The 22,864-nt window shown below is 42.6% G+C and overlaps 2 protein-coding genes across 6 annotated transcripts; both read left to right on the top strand.

Annotated features, from left to right (window-relative positions):
* The first annotated feature begins 225 nt into the window (after window positions 1–225).
* On the top strand, window positions 226–6,166 carry ska1 (spindle and kinetochore associated complex subunit 1). 5 transcript variants are annotated; one of them, XM_080474516.1, is made up of 7 exons: window positions 226–289; window positions 1,880–1,965; window positions 2,321–2,436; window positions 3,445–3,539; window positions 3,620–3,751; window positions 3,905–4,074; window positions 5,865–6,166. In XM_080474516.1, the coding sequence occupies exons 2-7, from the start codon at window positions 1,884–1,886 to the stop codon at window positions 6,011–6,013; spliced, it is 744 nt and encodes a 247-aa protein (XP_080330642.1). In that variant the 5' UTR covers window positions 226–289; window positions 1,880–1,883; the 3' UTR covers window positions 6,014–6,166. The 5 variants fall into 5 exon arrangements, with proteins under 5 accessions (XP_080330642.1, XP_080330645.1, XP_080330641.1 ...); XM_080474519.1 differs by having other exon boundaries at window positions 238–289; window positions 3,905–4,118; window positions 5,865–6,165; XM_080474515.1 differs by having other exon boundaries at window positions 238–289; window positions 3,827–4,074; window positions 5,865–6,165.
* A 599-nt stretch (window positions 6,167–6,765) lies between these two features.
* On the top strand, window positions 6,766–20,821 carry enc2 (ectodermal-neural cortex 2). Its single transcript, XM_080475961.1, has 12 exons — window positions 6,766–6,949; window positions 9,725–9,969; window positions 11,484–11,589; window positions 13,139–13,384; window positions 14,355–14,444; window positions 14,555–14,718; window positions 15,158–15,305; window positions 16,470–16,666; window positions 16,805–16,910; window positions 18,758–18,901; window positions 18,991–19,406; window positions 19,833–20,821. The coding sequence occupies exons 2-11, from the start codon at window positions 9,788–9,790 to the stop codon at window positions 19,375–19,377; spliced, it is 1,770 nt and encodes a 589-aa protein (XP_080332087.1). The 5' UTR covers window positions 6,766–6,949; window positions 9,725–9,787; the 3' UTR covers window positions 19,378–19,406; window positions 19,833–20,821.
* Window positions 20,822–22,864: the final 2,043 nt, after the last annotated feature.

Raw genomic sequence — 22,864 nt, 5'->3', positions numbered from 1 at the left:
TTCTATATGTATATATATGTATGTATATATATATCAATGTCTGGTTATACTAATTTCTGTCAACTTATATCTGTTAATGTGTCTGATTACGGTGGGTTTTCTTGCCTACTTATGACTATATCTGTCTCCCTGATTTCTCCATGTTTCTATATACATACGTCTATGCTTCTAGTAATGTATATCTACGTAGGCGTGCGTGCTATGACGTCGCCGCTGCTTGAAAAGAACCGGGAAGCAGACAGAGCGAAGACAGACGCGAGCAGAATAAGAGTGAACGCGGGAGGAGAGTGTAAGCTGTCATTGTTTTTACAGCATATAGAACTTATTCAATATAGTATTCAAACGGGACTGCTCCATCGTATCCTCAGCTACCTGTGTAAAGACGTTATGAGTGGAAATACACTTTCTGCCGTTCAAAACTAATGTCAGCGTTATCGTAACAGCCGGTGTTTTGGATGTTCTGGTTCCCCTGTTATTTAGTGACCACACTCGTGGGTTCCGTAGCCGCAGAAAGTTATAACAATCGTTACAAACGTGTATTTTTCACAGTAAAGAGTTACGTGCTTAGATGTAAACACTTTGAGTGGTTTTTTAAAAAAAAAAATTATTGTCTGTTTAAAGTAGAACCTTTCAAGATTTCTTATTTCAATGTCATTGTGTTTAAAGTTCCATTGTATTTTTTGCAAATAACTCATGATATAGCACTTTACTCTGCAGTTCTTCAAATATTGAATTCATTTCCTTTCAGAAATCATCAGGGATTTCTCCATTTAGAGACATTTGTAGATATAAGAGTAAATAACTTTTTCTTTCCTTTGATTGACAGAAAGTGGTTTTGTACAACAACAAGGTTGGGAAGGTTTTTTAACTATAAGATAAAAGTGGCTGTGTAGAGAATAGAGAGCACAAACCTCAACAGTCTACGTGTGCAAGGGCTGTGCATCTTCACTGGTCTCACGATTCCATCACCATTATCTTGTCAACGATTTGATCCCACGATGCATAACTATGTGTTACATCCTTAATGTTCTTTATAACTGCTCATGGGTAACTTTTCCCGTGGAGTAATGGGATATGAACCGGCTTTTTAATTTAGAAAATGATGGAAATGTGACTTTAGTCTAAACCCAGCAGACAAGAAATGTATTTAAACAATAAAAACTACATTGAGATTAATACAGTGCATTGTACTTCATAAGAGGAAATATTTAAATGTTAACATAAGTATGAAAAAAGGTAATTAAATTTTAAACTAGAGATGCACCGATAACATTTTTTAAAGGACAGTTTACGACAACACATAGCCTTCACATATCATTTGCATTTGGAGTATAAATTAGGCTTGTTGCTGTTTAATAGGTACTCGTATTAGTACTCGGTATCACCAAGAGGCTAAACGTCAGTTCTCGTACTCGTCCTTCAAAACTGTGGTATCGGTGCATCCCTAACTGAAACAGCTCAAATAACTTAGTTCACATTTTACTTTCAAGGCATTTCGTCCTCAATAGTCGGTAGAGAAGGAATCGCTGCTCACAGCCTGTGATAGCCGAAAGTCTTTCTGTGTGAAACTTCCTTCAATTTCAAGTCAGTTTCAATTTAACTTTATTTATAGAGCAGCAAATACAACACAGTCATTTCTAGGAGCTTTTAACAGAGAAAAGAGAAAAACCCAACAAATCCACAGGAGCAGCAGATTGATTTGTGGCTGTGGAAAGAAAAACTCCCCCAACAGGAAGAACCTTTTGTAGAACCCAGAGTCAGAGGTGGAGGCTTTCTGCTGACTGGTTGGGGGGGGGTATGTTATATGTTATGTTATGTTATGTTATGATATATTAAGAGAAATAAGCCAATGCTGTCAATAATGTGTGTGTGGTTGTAGGAGAATGAGCGACCTGGAAGACATCAGCCACCACATCCAGGACAGGATATCGTCCTTAAGATGCCTCCTGGACCTGTCGCTGCTGGGTATGGCACGCTCATTTAGAATGGTGGTGATGGAAGGCAGTACACACTCACGCCCCGTTTACACCACGCTTCAAGTCAAACACGTGGCCCAGGCCTTTTTGAAAAGTTCCCCCATGGCAGCTGTTTTCAAAAAGTTGCAATCTAAGTGGCTCTGAGCACCGTTGTTGGGTAAATGGACATTTTCCATGAAAACCTTTTCATGTAAACAGGGCTGACAACGCTTTGATTCATTCCCTCTGTTCACATTTTAATCTCAGTGATCGCAGCCACCGCCAAACTCCAGAATGTCACAGGGAATCATCAACATCCATAAGTGTGAATAAAGATTGTCGTTTTAACTCCTCTTCATCTTCAGATTCACCACAAGTGAAGATGAGGAAACTCGGAGAAGAACTCTTTGCTCTAGAGAGACACCTTGAGAGATTTGAAATCTGTGTTGACAGAAAGGAGCAGCACCTGAAAGATCTGAAGGTGAAGTAAAGCCGAGTTCCACTGGAGGGCGTCACTGTTAATATAAATCAACAACTTCTTTGTTCATGTGCTCCACCAGCAGACGTTTCTTCATCATTAGTTCATTTCAGCCAGCGTTAACTTCATTTAAATACAGTGTGTTTATAAACCACATTACAACTTTGCCTTTTTTAGATTAAAAGACGCCCCCTAGTGGTGAGAATGATTCTACTTTTAAACAGCGAGTGACTAGAAAGCCTTTATTAAGACTTTTATTAACATACTAGTAAATAAAATAAAAGCAGATCCACACACATTTGATAAATTCTGGACACATTTCTGTTTGTGTGAATTCAAAAATAACTATATTGGAAAAAGTTGAACCTGAAGCTTTTCAGAAAAATTTCTTCTTTCAAACAGTAAATTAGAAGAAAAGTGACAGAGTTAATAATCAAACTGAATTAGAAGAGAAGTGACGGAGTTAATAATCAAACTGAATTAGAAGAGAAGTGACAGAGTTAATAATCAGAGACTCACTGCTTGTTGTCTTCATCTTAACATGTGGTAGAAACAAACCAAACTTTCAGCCAATCACTGAGCAGCTCTGGACATTTAAAAGTTGCCCCAACTCTCAGACATGAATTGAGCTGATTAGTTAATTTCATGTCAGGGCCCTGACGCCCTCTATTGGCCAGCCGCCACTGGTTGACGTGCAGATTATTAATGCACAATGTACAAAAAGCATTTCTCAATGAAATAATTAGTCTGTTATTCATTGAATGCTGTTGCTTTGGATGTCTATGAATTATTATACCTTCTTGTTATTACGGTAACTGTCAAAATAAAAGTACCAAGTCCCAATCGACTATAGACTGGAAGTCATGACACCACAGAGGAAACATTGTTATTGTCCATCTATTAAGAATATGCAGAAGAACTAGTTACTACAGCCATGGTACTCATGCACAGAATTTCCAGTCTGCTTGATTTCACTCAGTGAAGCTTCAAGTTTTTGTGTTTGATTTTCAGGAACTGGAGCAGTCGAGTCAGAAGTATCTGGAAGACGTTGAGCACCTGAAGGACCATGTACCTCCACACATGCCTGGGAAGAATAGCTCAACCAGGTACAGCTGCTTTGGTTCTCAACAAAACATTCAGTTTAGGTTTGAAATGCAAAGTGATTGACTCCTGTCTTCTGGCCCAGTGGAAACGAGCCTGTAACGAAGCAGAATGGAGCAGAAGTTCGCGCTGCGCAGGCAGAAAACGGAAAAAAGTCCAGATGTTTTATCAAAGAGATGGAGGTCATCACAATGCAAGAATTCGACAACATACCCCAGTGAGTACTAACATTTTAGATTCGCAATAGAAAATAAATGGGAATACCCGACTAACAATCCTTTGTTTGTAAAAGTTCCTTTCTACTTAAGATTCAGCCGAGCTGCTCAAGAGAGGATTTCCTGCTGATGATGTTTGTTTGGCTTCTCTGCAGGTATATGAAAGGGCGTGTGTCTTATGACCAGCTCAATGCTGCAGTACAGAACATTAACACTGCCGTGACATTCAAGTACAAGATTGTCCATCAACCAGTAAAAAGCCTCAACAATCAATCACGCAGACTCCTCCAACGCTTTAAGAACCAGGAGACCAAAGACACCAAAGGTACAGGAACTCACCAGCGCAGCGGCTGAACAAACACATACAAGGTGCAGTTCCACCGCACTTTGTGTCACAGAGTGCTGCGGGGAGGGGAGGGGAGGGGTAGGGCGGGGAGGGGAAGGGAGGCGTAGGGCGGGGAGGGGTAGGGAGGGGTGTGTTTTTGCGCAGTCCTATTGAAAAGTACGAAAAGAACCCGCGACCACCGACTACGAGTTTCCGCTTCCCCTCCGTTGAGGTACCGAGCACCGAGGAACGGGTCTGTGGGGAGGAGCTACAACGCAGCCGTCTGCTGATTGGTCGTGAGGATCGTCACTCTGGACTTGGCCCAAATATTTAACTATTTCGTCACCGTAAACCTCCGTTGTTGTTTACCTTCGCCGCTTTGTGCTCACTGGTTGATTTGTTAACCGGTTTATTGAAACGTTGGCGCGACACAACATGGCGTCTTTTAACGAGATCCAGACGTTCCTCTCAGGAACAGGAGGAGCTTCAGCAGGAGCTGGACGCTGCAATGAGAACGTTTAACCTGAGTCCCAGAGAACGACTCGGACGGCCGCCGGCCGCTTCCATGTTCTTCGCTGGACGTTCTCCGAGTCGTTCTCAACCCCGCCTACATCTTTACCGTTCTTTCTGTGGTGGACCGCGAGGCAGAGTTGGTCCTGGGTGAGCTTTGCCGCCCCGCTCCGACACGAACTGCGCGTGGGAACAGTGGTTCAGGGTTCTGACATCTGTTTCCAGTGAAAACGCATTGTTTTTGCATTTTTGTTTCAGGGAAGTTTTGCATTTTCACTTAAAAACCTTGTGGTTTAAACAGACAAGTCACTCAGATAGTTCAGTTTCTGCACTGAATTGGACACAGGAGTTGGTACATTAGAAATCAGTGTAAATTGTGTGTCTTGATTAGGGATGGGAATCGAAAACCGGTTCTGATTGAGAACCGGTTCCAATTGATCAATTCCATGGGAATCGTACACCTTAAATGTGTTTGATTCTTCTTAACGATTCATTTCCCAGCATGACGTCAAGTCGCGTTGCAGTAAGTTGATCTTAAAATATGTGTGAGCCTCTAGTTTTCACACCATACAGTAGTAAACGATCTACTAGAGTAGGTCTACTATGTAGACATACACAATCTAGTAGAGGTCTACTCCTGTATGTCTATGTATTAGATCATTCTGTGTTGAATATTTCCTCAAAAGAAGCACCAACACAATATGAAAACACAGAATTCCCTGCAGACCGAGAGAACGAGTTCCTCCTCCTATGTCACTTCCTCATTCCTCTCCAGGCTCCGCCTCCAGGAGAGGGTTAACTTGTCAACAGCACAAAATTTGAAAAAGTGTAAATTCCAGGGGGCAATGAAGGCAAATACACATTTGACTGTTCTTTTTTAAGGGAAAAATTATAATTCAAGTTCCATGTTTGGAAAAAATACATTTGTTCCTTTTGGTGCAGAAAACTGTAAAACTACTTTTTTCCCCCTCAAAACAATACTCAGGAATCGTTAGAGGAATCGATAAAATCTTATCAATTCCCACCCCTAGTAATCTACCTGTTAATTCTCCTTTTAAATTTTTTTAATGATAAAACCGATAAAACAGAAAAGATAAAGAATTGAATCGTTAAACAGAATCGAAAATGGAATCGGAAATCTCTTATCAATTCCCATCCCTAGTCTTGATGATCACCCCCCTGCATCTTAAGCGTGACTGTCCTGCGTTTTCAGTGTTTGTCTGAGTTCCCTTGTGTCCATGATCAAAATAATTCAGTTTTGTCACTGACGTGTGTTGCAGGTCAGTATTTTATCGTGGAGGATGACATCCGAGAGTTCACTCAGATGAAAGTGGACAAACGATTTCAAGGGATCCTGAACATGCTGCGTCACTGCCAGCGCCTGCGGGAGCTGCGAGGGGGAGGAATCACTCGCTACGTCTTGTTATGAAAGGACACAACCCCTGTTCTTTGCTGTAGACATAACGAGTGTATTATCCAGTTTAAAACTTTATCGTGCTTTCATGTAACACTTGTTCCTGTGCACTTGAGTGTATGTTGGTGTCTCTATGTGACTCGAATTAAAGATTGTTTGTCAGATACAATATGCATCACATCCTAACATGTCACCAAACAGAAGGTCACAGTGAAAGAGCTGAATATGCTCAAACAACTAGAAAAGGTAACTCTGCCAAAGAGTTTGGAACTGAAACATTTCAGCCAGCAGTTTCTCATTGCAATTTTTAAATTTCATTAATGTAAACTTAATTGATCGTTTCTGTAAATAGAACAAAAATCCCCTCCTCCAAACTAATAATTGTAACTTGAAGACAGTCTTAAATTATTAAATAGGATTTTACTTTGCTTTGGAAATCATCCCGGAGCTGAAGATGGTAATTTATTTATATACTAGATGGAGGTAAGCAAAAGTATTTTAATTTCTAAAAGAAGTTTCAGACATCTGGAATCATAAAAGAAAGTTTCATTGTTTTGCTGCCGCCATTTAAGGCAGTCCTCCGCCTTCGCTTGATTGGTTCACATGAATATCAAGTCCCCGCCTACCTCTCGGAACTGCTTTTGCGCGTGCGTGGTTTTCACTACACCAATTGGTCTAAGCAAACGCCAATCACGTGTAATGACGCCTCTCTCTAATGTAATTGGGCGAACGGCCCTCCTGCATTAGATCCCCGCTTCTGATTGGCCGGACAAGTGTCAATAACCCTCAGTCTCGAGCTGCGGTTCCTGTTGGAAAGCTTCTTTTTCGCCAAAGGCGGAATGACGTGGAAGGAAAACCTTAGCTTTGAAACTCGTTATTGTTATGTTTTATGAAGGGAGCCCTGGCGTCACACGGTGTGTCTTTCACCTGGCTTCCTCCACTCTTCACCAAGTGAGTAAAAACCACGTTTTGTGAGTCAGCCCGGCAGCGCTGCCATCTGCCCCGGTGTCTTATCATGTGTTTGTCCTGGAAATACGTGCACACGCGTTTTCACACAGAACATCGACCGGAAGTGAAGATAGCCACACCAACTGAACTCCTTTCATTGTACAGGTCAACCTGGCAGTGAAATGAGCACGAGTGGATTATAGAGGAGCTTCAGTGTGGCTTCTGTACACTGAACACACACACACACACACACACACACACACACACACACACACACACACACACACACACACACACACACACACACACACACACACACACACACACACACACACACACACACACACACACACACACACACACACGGCTGTATGGATGTGTGGTTGTAGCCCTCCACACACTTGTTTACACACACAACAGGTTCGAGACTGAGCTCTAGAAATTTTACTGAAAGTTACTGTCATTTTTTTAAAACGTCATTATCCTTTTACTTCCCTCATAAAATCCCACTTATCTGTCCATCGCCTATAGCGCCTTGTCCTGTCCTGGAACGAAGGGCGCTGGAGCCAATCCCAGATAAGTCTGGGCAGGTATACCCTGGCCTGGACAATTCACCACTTCATCACACACACACACACACACACACACACACACACACACACACACACACACACACACACACACACACACACACACACACACACACACACACACACACACACACACACCAAGGGGTACTAACTAACTACCTTAGGGGGCTTTCACACCAGCACTGTTTGGTCGGTACCAGAGTTCGTTTCAGGGAAAGTCCACTTCGTTCGTGCAGGTGTGTGAAAGCGTTACTCTGGTCCGGACCAAAGAGATGGACTCTGGTCCTCTTGAAAATGTGGATTTTGGTTCACTTGCCAGTGACCTGAGATCTGGTCTGTTGGCGGCGTGAAAGCACAGGGACTGTCCAGCAGCTCTAGAGAAGACGTGATGTAGAGCGTGATGCCTGTTGAGTCTTGAACAAAGCGAGCAGTGCGAGTCTGAAGAAGGAGACATCAAGCAGAAAGAAAAAGTTGGAAAGTGTGTTGTGGGCAAACATGAAGTAGTGAGTCAGGAGTTTATTGATATTTGGTCTAGATACTATATATCACAGTTGCTCGTGGTTACGTTATGTTTTTAGCCACAAAGCGGCTGAAGTGGGGAAATTTCTGCTTTCAGTCTGGACCAATCAATGAGCTAGGTTTCTACTCTGTCGTGCTTTTCTTCTCTGGTCAGTGTTTTCTGTCGTGTTGGCGCCCCCTAAAGAACAGCGTGACATTGTCCAGGGGGTTTGATCCGCTCTCAAAAGTGCAGTGAGAAAGCAAACCAAATCAAATGAAGGTGTTCAGTGTTTTGCTCAATGACACTTTGGCACATAGGCAGTGGAGGTTGGGAATTGAACCTACAACCTTCTGATTGAAGGACGACCGCTCTGCTGATCAAGCCACAGATGCCCCAAATTGATTACCTTAGGGTCTCCGGTTACTGTTTGATCCAAGCAAGGCCACCCCTCCGTAGAGCTCTTTGTCCAGCAGACTGGATTCTGACGGTGCTCATGTTGGGAGGCAAGTTGAATGAATGAAGGAATTTATTTGGATTTTCTACATGTGCATACAAAATAAATCATACAAATATATATTAATCATTTTGATGACATGTAAAAAATAAAACTGGAGGATGACACAAAAAAGTCATAGAAAACTTATTTCCATCATTTTCCTAAAAAAATTTATAAAAATATGAAATAATAAAAAAAAAATTATATTTGTAATGATAGTTAATTATGTGTGAGTGGAAGAGCTGCTATGGAATAGAATTCTAAACCTGCAAAAGTAGTAGTTGGGGAGACCCACATAAAGAAACGCAGATAATGGTATAGTCCAATGTCCCCTCATCCACAGCGCTGGATCTTTCAACAGTCACCATGTTCGTTAACACCATGATTGATATTATGCTGTTACCATAGGAGCTGTTTCCACAGACTCAGTGGAGGTGTAGCATGACGTCCAGTCCATCTTAAAAGATGATTAAAGTACAACAGTAGTAATGAAGACGTTGTTTGTAACGGACTCAAATGAGTCTTTGGTTACTCAAACCATGTGTAGCGTGAATAAGATAAGATAAGATATCCTTTATTTATCTCGCATGTGGAGAAATTTGTAGTGGTACAGCAGGATAGTACAGAGAAAGAAGCACACATAGCAGGAACTAAAAAAAAGCAGATAAAAATACAATATAATAGAAGAATATGCACACGGTGCCTATAAGTGTGGACATGTACACATATGTATACAATATGGGTGTGGACATGTACACATATGTATACAATATGGGAGTGGATGTATTGCACAAATAGCAGATAAAAGCAGATAAAAATACAATATAATAAAAGAATATGCACACGGTGCCTATAAGTGTGGACATGTACAGAATATGGGGGTGGATGTATTTTACATAGTAAATACGTTCTTATAGATTATTATAGTTATAGCACCACTTCTTGTCCAGTTGGAGTGGAGTGATATTGTCCGGTGGTGGTGTGCAGTGGTCTACTGGGAGCAGGCTTGGTTGAAGAGTCTGACTGCAGCAGGGAGGAAGGACCGGCGGAGTCTCTCCTTCAGACACCGCGGGTGGAGAAGCCTGTCACTGAAGGAGCTGCCCAGTGATGTGACGGTACCATGTAGGGGGTCACCAATAAAGGTGATTTGTCATGCTCGTTATCCACTCCAACACACATCGTCATGTTTGCAGGTGCTGACCTTGAAGAGTAGATGAAATTGTTCCCGGCGACTCTCTGAAGCTGCCAAAGCTGCCATGTCAGTGACTGTTCATGAGACCCGAAAGTCTCGTACCAGCACAGCCTCCATGAACATCCTGCTGTTCCACAAGCCTTCACATCCCGACTGTGTGCTGACCCACCTGAACACCATGAGGAAGCAACACTTGTTCACCGACGTCACTCTGTGGGCCGGGGATCGCTCCTTTCCCTGCCACAGGTGAGTCAGAGAGGGCACCTTTCACAATTGAACCCATACGGTACCGAGACCCGGTACCTGGGAATCGATATTGATATTGAACTGTACCAATTTTTGGTATTTTTGTGTGTTCATGTGGTAATACAATGTGTTAACTGTTTCATTATAACATATTTACTTCTCAATATTGTTTTCTCCCCTTGTCCTGTTCGGCAGCTATGTGAACTTTTAAGAAACGTATCAAAACTACATCCAACTGTGTTTATTGTAACATCGCAGATGTTTCACAAATGTTTTCAACATGAAAACCCTGAAATACAACTATGCAGTGTTTTGTAGCGCTGGCCAAATGAAGCTTCATGAACCACTGAAGCCACTAGATGGCGCTCTGCTCAACAAATGTTTGAAACCACCCTTCATTACCAGTCTTTCAGCCTCCACCTTAAAACCAAGAGCGCCATCGGGTGGGTGTCAGAAAATAAATAAAGTGGTTCACGAAGCTTCATGATGCTTCATTTGGCCATCACTAGTGTTTTTTTGTAATAATGCTCAGATTACACCCACCTCCACTTCTTGCTATTCCTTCTTCTGAGAACATTGTCATGGTAGATCTGTGATGTAGCGCTGTAGATCTGTGACGGTAGATCTGTGATCTCGTGCTGTAGATCTGTGATGGTAGTTCAGAACCTGTCAAATTGCACAGTCTTCGGCCTTGAAAAATCTAGTGCTTCACCAAGAGCTTCCTCAGATTAGAGGTATTCCTGTCGCTGGCCTTGCACTTTGCTTCACAAATATTGCGGCGAGTGTAATCTGTATCGTGCTTTGAAAGGTGGAGCCTCTCAAGCGATTTATGAACACGCAGCTACTGATGTCATTACACTCGTGTGTGTGTGCAACGCTGTGTTAAAGTCCGGCTTGGAAGTTTGCCCACTCTGTACTCTTCCCATTCCGTACCGTTTGATTTTGCATGAATCGGTACTCGGTAGTACCGATGGAATTCGGTAGTACCGATGGAATTCGGTCACTGCTGGAAACCGTCACTCAGCGAGGCCCACATCACACCAGAACTATCGACTGGAACCTCACCTGTTCTCGGATCACTCTAATACTCCAGAACTCCACGAGCTCCTTCCTTAGAAATATGTCTCCTTTTACGCAGATGAGGGTGTAGTAAATGTTAATGCACAAACCTCTGAAATCCTCCAATGTTTTTCTACTGACACGTGTGCAGACTGACTATCAACTGCATGTTACAGCAAAGATAAATCTGGAACATTGTAAAAACTCAAAGTTGTCAACAAAGACTTGCATCATCATTGTTATGTGAGTAGAAAGCCAAAACACTGCAAACATCTTCCTTTTATACCTGGAAATGCTGAGAAATGCTATAGAAACCTATTTGACTGTTATTTCATTGTTTTACTTGGATGAGCGTGATTGGATTTAAGCATATTTTGAATCATCAATAAAATGAGCCCAGTGTTTTATGTTTGAAAAGTTCATTGTGAATAAAGATTTGGGCGTCTGTCTCGCAGGGCAGTTCTTGCCGCATGCAGCCGGTATTTTGAGGCCATGTTCAGCGGAGGGCTACGAGAGAGCCTGGACACCGACGTCAACTTCAGAGACAGCGTTCACCCTGAGGTATTAATGCTTTTCTCCACTCCTGGTCAGCAGCTGAAGGAAACATTGATTTATGAAAAGTAAATATTGCTCAGTGTTTCTCAGCCAAGTTTAAATCTGGATCCAGTTTTTATTTTTAATTTTTGAATGTTGCAGCTGAATTTAAAGTGTTTATTTTAATGCCATGCTCCAACACAGTGAGGGACAGTGAAGTTTAAGTCACTTGCACACATTTCATGTCTCAGTTCTCTGATTTTATTTTTTTACACACTAACAACACTTCGTGACAGAAAAGCTTCAGAAAAATAGTCCTGCAACATGTTGAAATTCACCTTGCATGTGTTTTTCTAATTTGTGTAAATAATAACAAAGCACCGCAGTTCATCTTTAAACATCTCAAAACTCTGATGCCTTTATCACTTTCACTCTTAAAATCACCTTTAATTTGAATAGTAATAATCCAGTTTGTGCACAGCAACTTCTTCATTCGATCTCGCTGATATATTTGAGGCTTTGATGTGAAAGGATGGAAAACATTAGTGCCAATAACAATTAGCTGGAAACATGTATGTATGTATATATATATTTATATATATATATATATATATATATTAATGATGAGTACAATTAAAAATATCATTCCACCAATAAAAGTGTGACTTAAGCTTTGTTTACACAACTTTTCAAGTAAAAAAATCTTTCAGAGAAGTTTCACGTTTACACAAACGTTTTGAAAACGATGGCCGTTTACACAGGAACAGCAGAAACACTGAAAGCAATGTAGTGAGCTTGTTGGGTCACTAGTGAGTGCTGTTAATACTGAAAACACACACACACACACACACACACACACACACACACACACACACACACACACACACACACACACACACACACACACACACACACACAGCAGAGAACATTCCGACATTCTAGAGGACAGGCCACCAAGTTGGATTGTTATTACGGTGACTGTCAAAATAAAAGTACCAAGTTGGATTGTTATTATGGTGACTGTCAAAATAAAACTACCAGGTCCCAAGAGACATGGACTCATGACATTCAGGAGGCTGCCTTTGTTTTATTGTCCATCTACTGAGCATGTGCAGAAGAACTATTTACTGAGGCGGTGGTGTGCATCCACACTATCAGCATTTCAGAAAAGTAGATTTTTCCCTCAAATACAAGTTGATGTGTTTCTGAAAATCTCCACCTTGTAGATGTTTTCATTCGTTTTGAGTGGCTCTGAGTACCGTTGTCATAGAAACAAACCCCCAAAATGCTACACAGGTTTTGGGTTTTCATTTGAAAACGTTGTCATGTAAACGGGGCCTTATGGTCTGAAAAATAGCGAAGTCTCATCGTGGTGTCTTGGTAACTTGCATAATGTACATGTACTACGAGTTTGTACTGCTCGTATTATGGAAAGCAGATACTTTGGATACATACTATATGACAATATGTACTTGTAAAAACACATCTTATCTTGTCATTGATACAGAATAAGAACTTCCCATCAGGTTATTCGATACGAGGACGTCTGTAACCAACCGTTTATTTCCTCTGCCAGGTCTTGGAGCTTTTGCTGGACTTCGCCTATACTTCTCGAGTCATCATAAACGAGGAAAACGCTGAGTCCTTGTTGGAAGCAGGCGACATGCTGCAGTTTCACGACATCCGGGACGCGGCGGCAGAGTTTTTAGAGAAGAATCTACATTCCTCCAACTGCCTAGGCATGATGCTGCTATCAGATGCTCATCAGTGTAAAAAACTGTACGAGCTGTCGTGGAGGATGTGCCTGTTACACTATGAAACGGTAAACAAAACTCACGTTGTTACACATAACTTGCATAACTTCTGTACCAGGTGCTGGGAAAATACATGACCCTAATTTCTGCAGTATAAGTCACTTTTTTTCCGTTGTTGTTGTTTGGCTGTTCACTCCATAGCATCTGTGACCACTAGATGTCACTGCACGACAACAGAAAGCTGCTGCAGCACCACAGAAAAACCTCCATTACTACTGTATTTCTACATATTTCTAAGCTAAATGATAAAGTATGCATCAGGAACAGCAGGGGTTCTACCACTTGGCAGCGGGGGACGGAGGATAGGGCTCCCCCCAGAACCTCCCGCTGTGGTCTCACCCTGGCCTGGGCTCACTCTGGCATGGCGCTGCCAGGGGGGCTGGGGTGTGGTTCCCCATTCGCAGTTGGAGTAGTGGAGGATGGGAACTCGCAGTGGCCTGGTGGGGGCCCGGCTGGCAGCCAGGGGCGCAGGAAGTGTGGATAATAAAAAAAATAAAATAATAATAATAAGAAACACTACAAAAACCAAAGGGTCCTGGTCTCCAGGCCCAGACCTCCTTTGGAGACCTCAGACTTTATGCTCGGTCCCTAAAAAAAGAAACGGCAGCAGAAAGAGTTCAGAGTGAGAAAATGTGAGGGACTGGGGAAGAGCAGAGAAACTATTACCATGATGAAGAAAACAAGGAAGTTTAATTGTGGACAAAAGCAAGACAGAACTACGTCACAGAAACAAAAGCTTCTGGACCAGCATTCTCACATTTTTAACATTTTAATTTTGGCACTCATAGTCTGGAAAATACAGTAATTCAAGGTTACTGAGTAATACAAAGGGCTACTCAACTACTGTATTTTCTGTTTTTGCACCCAAGTCTTGAAATAAAGAAGTTAATCATCATTTTTAAACCTGAAGAAACACAAAATGGGTGAATTTTGTATATTTAGTTGGTGCTAAACGAACGTCTGTGTTGGCTGGTTCAGGTTCGAGAATCTGAAGATTTCTACAGTCTGTCTAAAGATAAACTCCTGGAGCTGATTCTGAGCGACGAGCTGGAGATCGAAGATGAACAGGTCATTCTTCATGAATATTTCTTTGTTTAATTAGTTTTTGCTTCTTTACTGCAGCTCCGCAGCTGGGCGGTTTGACGCCTTGGTTTCATTGTGAGCTTCTCTCGTGGCAGATTGTGTTCAACTCAGTGATGCGATGGGTCCGACATGACCTGGAGGGCCGCCGGCTCCACCTGCCGGAGCTGCTGAGGGGCATCAGGTTGGCCCTGCTGCCCTCCGAATGTCTGCTGGAGGCGGTCGCCTGCGAGGAGCTGGTGATGTCCGACCAGAGGAGCAGGTGGGACGCATGTATAACGCATGTATTAACCAATAACATGATCAGTTCAGCCATTTTCAATGTATTGAAGCCAATGTAAAAACCAATGACGTGATCATTTTTGCTATTTCAACCAATAATGGAATAACTGCCAGTAATGTCATTATTTAGTAATGTCATTATTTAGTAATGTCATTTTTTACAGCCCTTTGAATGTAATAAACTAATAAGATAATGGCCCTTAAACAAAAATGTGAAAAATCGTGGGTGTAAAAAAGAAAAGAATTCTTACCAGTGATGACAAGGTAAAGACGTTTTACTACGGCTATTTTTGTGTCTCTCCCAGTAGGTGGCGCTATTTGAGTCAGGGCTGTGGAAACAAACGCTCCTTTATTCAGTAGCATTAGCACACTGCGGCATTGTGAAAACCTTGATTTGCGCCGTGTTGCCTCCCCCGCAGGTCGATAGTAGAAGAAGCTCTGCAATGTAAGAAGAAAATCCTGCAGAACGACGGCGTGGTCACCAGCCCGTGTGCTCGACCACGCAAAGCGGGACACACTCTGCTCATCCTGGGAGGACAAACCTTCATGTGTGACAAGATCTACCAGGTGAAAAAGGCCTCGGGAGATACACAACAATGTCAGTAGTGTTCCAACATGTAACAGTGGAGGAGGTTTCATTTCCTCTGTCAGCTGATCCATTGATGTTTCCACTGTAACGTCTAGTTAATTTCTGCTTCCTAAATCTGTACCTGTATTTTCTATAAGCACTCAGACTGTGGATGACCGTGGCTGTCTTTGTGGACATTGGTTTCATTTCCAAGTTAGAAATCACCTGATTAAACAGGGTTATTGAACATATCACTATTTATCGCAAAGATATGGGTGATTTAACACTTTTTTTTAACACCACAGTCACTAACATGTAGTGAAATGACTAACTGTTTGACCCATGGGTAGCAGTCGACAGAGCCGCGGTCAGGGGGAGCTGGGGGGGCCTTGGTCAGTCGTGCATGTTCTTTGTTAGTGTGGGAGGACACACAGGGAGGACACGCAAACTCCACACAGAAAGGCTCCGGCTGGAGTTTTAAAGTTTGGATTAAAGTGCACACAGTCTAAAAAAGAAAGCCTCAGCCTTTAGCTTAAAGTTGAGGAAGCCTAGTAACAATAAATAACATCACATTCATCTACAACCACATATCAACTATAGTAATAATTATTATATTGATAATTCTATTTCAAGCATGTAGGCTGTAACATTGCATCCATTTTTTTCTCCACTACTACTCAGAATGTATAGTTATATACACTTATGTATGTACAGTTATGAACACGTATGTATGTATATAAACTCGTATCACACATATTAATATGAGCAACATTCTATGGTTGTTTAATGTTCCCTATTTTAAAGTTATAAATTACATTTGAATTATTTTCTAAGGATGTCACATGTTTTAAGTAATAACCAACTAGACAGTGTCTCCATCCATGAAGATCATATATGTTATCATAGCTTTCATGTTACGTATGAATGTCGCCTCAACTCATTTGAAGATGTTATTGTCGTGCTCAACAAAAACACAATAGGCTTTTTTAAAATGTCTAAGATTTATTCTAAAATACTGCAGATTAATCTAAAGTACGTGTTATTAATGTAACAAAGTGAAAATGTTTTACTTATTCATATGATAGTTTTATTTCACAGTGTGGTTTCACAGGTCAAACTAAAATTCTTCTTCTATGGTTGTATGTTGACGTGATCATTTTCAGGTGGACCACAATGCCAAAGAGATCATTCCTAAAACGGACCTCCCCAGTCCTCGAAAGGAGTTCAGTGCCTGCGCCATCGGCTGCAAAGTCTACGTGACCGGAGGACGAGGGTCGGAGAACGGAGTGTCCAAAGACGTGTGGATCTACGACACGGTCCACGAGGAGTGGTCTAAAGGCGCGCCCATGCTGATCGCCCGGTCAGACACACCCAGTCGGCTTGTTTTGTGGTTTTGGTAGAAGATCACCAATAAACGTGTTCTTCTCTGATACAGGGGCCAGCTGAGGAGCCCGATGGAGCCTCACACGGTCTATAATGTGCATTTTCTCTACCGTAGATTTGGCCATGGCTCGGCCGAGCTGGAGAACAGTCTGTATGCAGTCGGAGGACACACGGCCATCGCTGGAGTTTTCCCTGCGTCTCCATCCGTCTCTCTAAAACAGGTCGCAAAATCCTTCTCTTCTTTGTTTTTGAATATCTAATGTGTCTTTGGCCCTCTTTCAACAGCGTTTCAGGGAAAAACGCATCGTTTTTGTATTTTATTCTGGGTAAGTGTTTCACGTTTACGCGGCAGCATTTTGAAAACAGAATCCTTTTACACAGAAACGTCTAACGCTGAAAAGAAAGTAGTTTCCTTGTTGGGCCTCTAGTGACCTCTACTGTACAGTTTTAGTACTGAAAGCACTCACACACGCATGCAGCAGAGAACAATGAGCTCCAAACATAAACAATGGGAGAACACTGACATTCTAGTGGACAGACCACCAAGTTGGATTGTTATTACAATGACTGTCAAAATAAAAGTACTAAGTTCCAGGAGAAGATGGACTGGGAGTCATGAAAACTTTGTCTCTACTGATCATGTGGACAACTGCTCGTCACTACGGCTGTGGAGTGCGTGTGCAGCCGCAGCCAGTGTGGGAAAGTTCAGTTTCTACATGAACTAGTTCAAAGTTCAGTTTCTACATGAACTAGTTCAAAGTTCAGTTTCTACATGAACTAGTTCAAAGTTCTTTTTTTTTCTCACTATGTTGCTGTGAGCTGTTCCCCTCAGAATACTGTTATTTCTCCATTGTTCCCACCCAGTCAGTCCTCACTAGTAGCACTTTGTTTTCTTAAAATTATTTTAAATACCAGGATTTCTGGACTATTGAGGCACCGGAATATAAACTGCAGCCGCCAAATTTATAAAGGGAAAAAAGAAAAAGAAATATGGAGTTACGTGATGCACCTGAACGCATCACCCAGTATCAGCGGCATGAAGCTTGTTAACCCTTAAAAGGCTGAGTCGTCCTCCGTTCAAAGCATGTAAAGAAATAAAGAAAAGTGTCTTATCATCCAGAAAGTACTGAAACCATACAAAGATGAAGTATTAATGGTGGAGACAGAGTCTGAGGTAGAGCTGCTGTCTTCTACTTGTTTTTGTCGTGATGCTTCACATGTTGATGACGTAGGCGGTGGAGCCACTCTGGAGGCTGCTGTTGCCAGATTGGCTGTTTTTCTCCTACATGTTAAGGCCCGTTTAGCTTTAGCCGGGTTATCGACTGGAAGGCTCAGAAATCTGGCAACTCTCTAAAACAACATTAAACTGAGAGCCGCTCACTAACACCAGAATGAGCGCCGCTCACAGTGACGTCATCAGACAGAGATCCAGAACGTTCAGTTCATGTTCACCTAAAATATGAACAAGTTCAGGAACGAGCATTCACTGAACTCGTTCTGGAACAACACTGGTCGCAGCGTTCCCAAAACGTTGCGTTTTACACGGATTTGGCGTGTTTTTGAAAAGTTCTACCTTGGGAGCCGTTTACAAAAAGTTATTTTCAATGTCTCCGAGCACGGTCGTTGTGTAACCAGACCCCCAACGTGCAACCAAAGTTTGCTGTTTTCACTTGAAAACGTTGTTTTAGCAGTGTGACGATCACCCTGAGGCTCTATAGTGTCGCTTTCATTGTGACAATTCTCAAATATATAACAGGTTTCTAAATCACCACGACTCTCAGACACATAAAAAAACTACAAAATAAAGGGGCATGCTGGCTATATTTTGTTCAGCATTTCCACCGTTTCCAAGTAAATGGACATCATTTTCAAAATGTTGCCATGTAAATGTGAAACTTCACTAAAACAAAGGAGCATATTCACTTGAAACACTGTCGTGTGAACGAGGCCAAAGTTTTAAAATGCTCTGCAGCTACAGGCGGTGGTCCTGAAGGCTGCAGACGTTTGGTCCCTGCTGTGCTGTGGTTGCACAAAACCATGGCCTGTATTAAAGTGTGTAGTTTCCCAGGTGGAGCGGTACGACCCCGTCAGTAATAAATGGACGATGATGGCTCCTCTGAGGGACGGAGTGAGTAATGCCGCTGTGGTCAGCGCCAAGCTGAAGCTCTTTGTGTTCGGAGGGACCACCATTCACCGAGACAAGGCCTCCAAGGTCCGGCTCTCACTTCCTGCCTCTACAATCCTTCCAGCTGCTTTAAACGGAACCTTCCAGTCACTGGGTGGCGTTTGTGTTGTGTCCAGGTGCAGTGTTACGACCCCATAGGAAACCGCTGGAACATTGCGGCCGAATGTCCTCAGCCTTGGCGCTACACGGCGGCGGCGGTCCTCGGGAGCCAGATCTTCATCATGGGCGGAGACACTGAATTCACCGCTGCCTCGGCCTATCGCTTCGACTGTGAAACCAACCAGTGGACCCGAGTGGGCGACATGACATCCAAACGGATGAGCTGCCACGCCGTGGCCTCAGGAAATAAGCTCTATGTGGTGGGCGGTTACTTCGGGACGCAGCGGTGCAAAACGTTGGACTGCTACGACCCCACATCAGACAACTGGAACTCCATCACCACCGTGCCGTACTCACTGATCCCTACTGCCTTCGTCAGCACGTGGAAACACCTGCCTGCCTAGCTGAAGACGCTCCGAGACACTGGACACAGGTACGCCCTCCGCGGGTACGTCCACCACAGGGTACGCCCACCACAGGGTACGCCCACCACAGGGTGGCTACGCTCAGCACAAGTACAGTGGGGAAGATAAGTATTTATCACGGTTTTGCAGACGTCTGTAATTTGTAAACGTCAGTGGTGAGAGACTGAATCTAAAAATAGGATCTTGTCTCAGATTAAACACTTCTCAGTAAAACAACAGAAAATACTCCTAAAGGAAATTAGATAAATATAAGTAACAAATTCTAATGTAAAAAAAAAAATCACAAACCAAATAAAGAGTCCAGTCAGTTTTGTTCTCTGGGATCCCAAAGAGCCTGGATGTTGTGTCAGTAGAGATCTGCACTGGTCGTCTTTGTCATCCAACAATGAAGTGAAGCAGTCTGTGTCCTCTGCTGTGTGTCTGTGGGTTTTTAGAAGCGACGGCGAGACGTCGGAGTCCAGCCGAGGCCGGGAGCAGAGGGAGAGCACATGACCACCAACACACCGTGAGACCGACTGATGACTCGTCTACACAACGTGCACTGAACCATTCCAGTGTAACTGCATCAAGTACTTTCATAGGAAGGAAACTCCACTGACTGTTTTCACTCAGAACTACCAGCACATGTTGAGGTCTGATGGAGGGCCAAGGTTTAAGTTTTTATATCCGGGATGTCCGCTCGTTTCAGTTCTGGGGTCACAATACAGTTTGATAGCCGTTGAAAAAAGAACCTTTAAACACTACGACTCCTATTTCAGGCAAAAACTGATGCACTTTTTTACTAAACCCAAAAAGAAAGTTTCTCGTACAAAAGCACAAGCTGATTCTCTTCAGACTGACGGTATTAATACATGAGGTATGAATGAAAAGCACTTTTTTCAAAACTTTTTTATAGTGTTAACAAGAAGAGAATCTGCTACAATACCACATAAAGGCAGTATGCAACTGAGATAACAATACAGTAAAATACATGTACATAAATAGTTAAAAGACAAAAAAAAGCATCAAAATGAATGTTGCACGTCTTTATGGAACATAAACATGAGCAATAAGTTTTCTAGTTTTTGCTGTTTTCAAATCGACTAATCTTCCAAAACCAATGCAGCCCCGAGTGGACGATCCAGGAACTGCAGGCTGGCTTGGGTTGGGCCTGTGGGCCGTTTGTTGGAGCGCCACACAGTAGTGTCTCGGTGCTTTTTACAGAGCAAAACCCAACAAGTCCACATGAGCGAGCATCAGCCACTGTGGAAAAGTAAAACTCCTTTCAGCAGGAAGAAACCTGCAGAACCAGGACCTGAGCTGGAGGCGTCCCGCTCAGCGCTGCTCTATCTAACCAGGAGGACGTCTTCTGTTCTGGTGGCAACAATTCATGAGGACTTCTCCTCTTCAGTGGGTTTCTGTTTTTCTTTAAGAGTCTATGAGGAACAAGAAGAAAGTTTGTCATTAATCTGTTCAAGTGGAAACTCAAAGCTCCCGTAGCGTTTTATGTCCTTTAACACGACAACTCAGAGCTCAGAGCCAGAAACTCGCAACTTTTACAAAACCTCTGGAAAACACAACTTTTTGAAAACACTCTGACTCCGTCTCCGTGGAAACCGGAGAAAACAGGACCTAAAACACAAACTAATGTTTAAACAGTCTCTCTGTCCTGGACAGTGTTGATCTCCAGTCTGAGCATCAGTAGAAACCAGGGCTGGGTTCTCCAACTTCTTCATCTGACCACATAACATGAGTGTTAAAGGGGCTGGGGTTGAAATTATAGCTACTTAAAAGACAGATTATTCCTAATCTCTATTTTCTCCTTACGATTACAGTAGAAATTGAAAAATGTGTGAAAAGTTTCTTTTCTATGAAGTGAATTTAAAGAATTTCCTGGTGGGATTAATAAAGTATTTCTATTCTCATCAATAATAGACTCCAGATGGGAGTGTGTATGTAACTCAACTTTCCAGGCTCTAATAATAATAATAAGGATAAAATTTTATTTTTTTTAAGTTTTTCTCAGGTTCTGATTTATACATCCTCTTAAAATTCCTGGAATTATTATTATTGTAAGTATCTGTTCAATACAGAAGAGTCCAAGAAAAGAGAAACTTCCCAAGATGTTGCATTGAGTTTCTTTTCCAAACCCCTTGAATAACATTTTCTTTAGTTTGGAAGTTGTTGAACATGATGATGATGATGATGATGAAGATGAGAGGCTTTGCAGAGGTATCGCAGCTTGCAACCGCTGCACAATATCCAACACGGGTGTTGGCGGGGCGTCTTGGCCCGGCAGCTCAGTCGGTTGTTGATGCTCTGGCGACACGCCTCGTTAGCCTGTAGCTTAGCATTGCTAGCCGTTAGCGCCACGCAGGAAGAGAGTCACTCACAGAGGCTGCGTTGGATTCCAGTGATGAAGGATGCTGCTGAGCTTGTTGGTCTTCAGCTCCGTGGACAGGACAGCCTGTTGGTCTTTCAGTAGCCTGGTTCCTGCTGTCCTGCTGTCCTGCTGACCTGCTGTCCTCTGCTGTCCTCTGCTGACCTGCTGTCCTCTGCTGACCTGCTGTCCTCTGCTGACCTGCTGTCCTCTGCTGTCCTCTGCTGACCTGCTGTCCTCTGCTGTCCTGCTGTCCCGCTGTCCTCTGGAGCTCAGTCCCTCCCAAGCTGGGATCCTGCTGCTCTGGAAGTCATTTCAACTTGCTGTTTGCTTTGTGAGTTTTTCAGTGATTAGTAATTCTGGTGTTGAAGTTCAGGAGCTGGACGGAGTGCGTCTTCTTCTCAGCCACCATTCTTTAAAAAAACACATCATACCAACCTACACTTAAGAAAAGAGACAACTCGGCATAATCCTCCAAACTAATTTAAACCCTTTCTAAACATTATCCTCCTGATGTGAAGAACACGTTTTGTCCTGGGTTTGAGTCGGGGCCTTCCTGCAGTGAGGCGCGAGCAGCAACCACTGCACCACCAAGTAGCGAGGACCCACCGCATGCTGCTTGCAGCTTTAATTCCGTTTGTCTTTAAGAGTAACTTTAAATATTAATGAGTATTATGTTAATATTCATTAAGCTGCATAATGAAAACGTTAGACACACTTTCATTTTCTTGTTTGCAGTATGCAACATAATTTGTCATTAATATTCTCGTCTATAGATTTGATTTAAAACTATTCAAGGGATTTGAACCATTTCAGTTCTTTTTAACAGATAAAATTTGACAATTCCAACCCTAATTTCTGAATTTTTTTTACTTCAATTTCTACAGAATATTTTAATAATGCTTCCCATTCCTCCCGCAAGATGACCTTCCAGTAAAGGCAGCGGCTTCCTCTGATTGGTTCAGAGGTTTTATTGGTCGTGGACCATCGTGCAGCTGTGACACGTCTGCTCACTAGCATCGTAGCATTTAGCATCAGAGCCAAACTGTGAGGGTGAACGAGTGAACACGTCCTGAAGTCTGCAGACTGAGAAGATTTCACACGTTT

Source organism: Lipophrys pholis (genome assembly GCF_963383615.2).
Source record: "Lipophrys pholis genome assembly, chromosome: 11".
NCBI classification, from domain to species: Eukaryota; Metazoa; Chordata; class Actinopteri; order Blenniiformes; family Blenniidae; genus Lipophrys; species Lipophrys pholis.
This window is presented reverse-complemented; position numbering and strand designations above follow the sequence as displayed.

What these genes read in the sequence shown, in the direction of transcription:
- ska1 (XM_080474515.1), top strand. Translation starts at nt 1,884, where the DNA reads ATGAGCGACCTGGAAGACATCAGCCACCACATCCAGGACAGGATATCG. An exon ending in AGCACCTGAAAGATCTGAAG is followed by an intron (nt 2,437 to 3,444) that starts GTGAAGTAAAGC and finishes TTTGATTTTCAG; the next exon opens with GAACTGGAGCAGTCGAGTCA. An exon ending in GGAGACCAAAGACACCAAAG is followed by an intron (nt 4,075 to 5,864) that starts GTACAGGAACTC and finishes CGTGTGTTGCAG; the next exon opens with GTCAGTATTTTATCGTGGAG.
- enc2 (XM_080475961.1), top strand. Translation starts at nt 9,788, where the DNA reads ATGTCAGTGACTGTTCATGAGACCCGAAAGTCTCGTACCAGCACAGCC. An exon ending in CGCTCCTTTCCCTGCCACAG is followed by an intron (nt 9,970 to 11,483) that starts GTGAGTCAGAGA and finishes TCTGTCTCGCAG; the next exon opens with GGCAGTTCTTGCCGCATGCA. An exon ending in TGTGTGACAAGATCTACCAG is followed by an intron (nt 15,306 to 16,469) that starts GTGAAAAAGGCC and finishes GATCATTTTCAG; the next exon opens with GTGGACCACAATGCCAAAGA.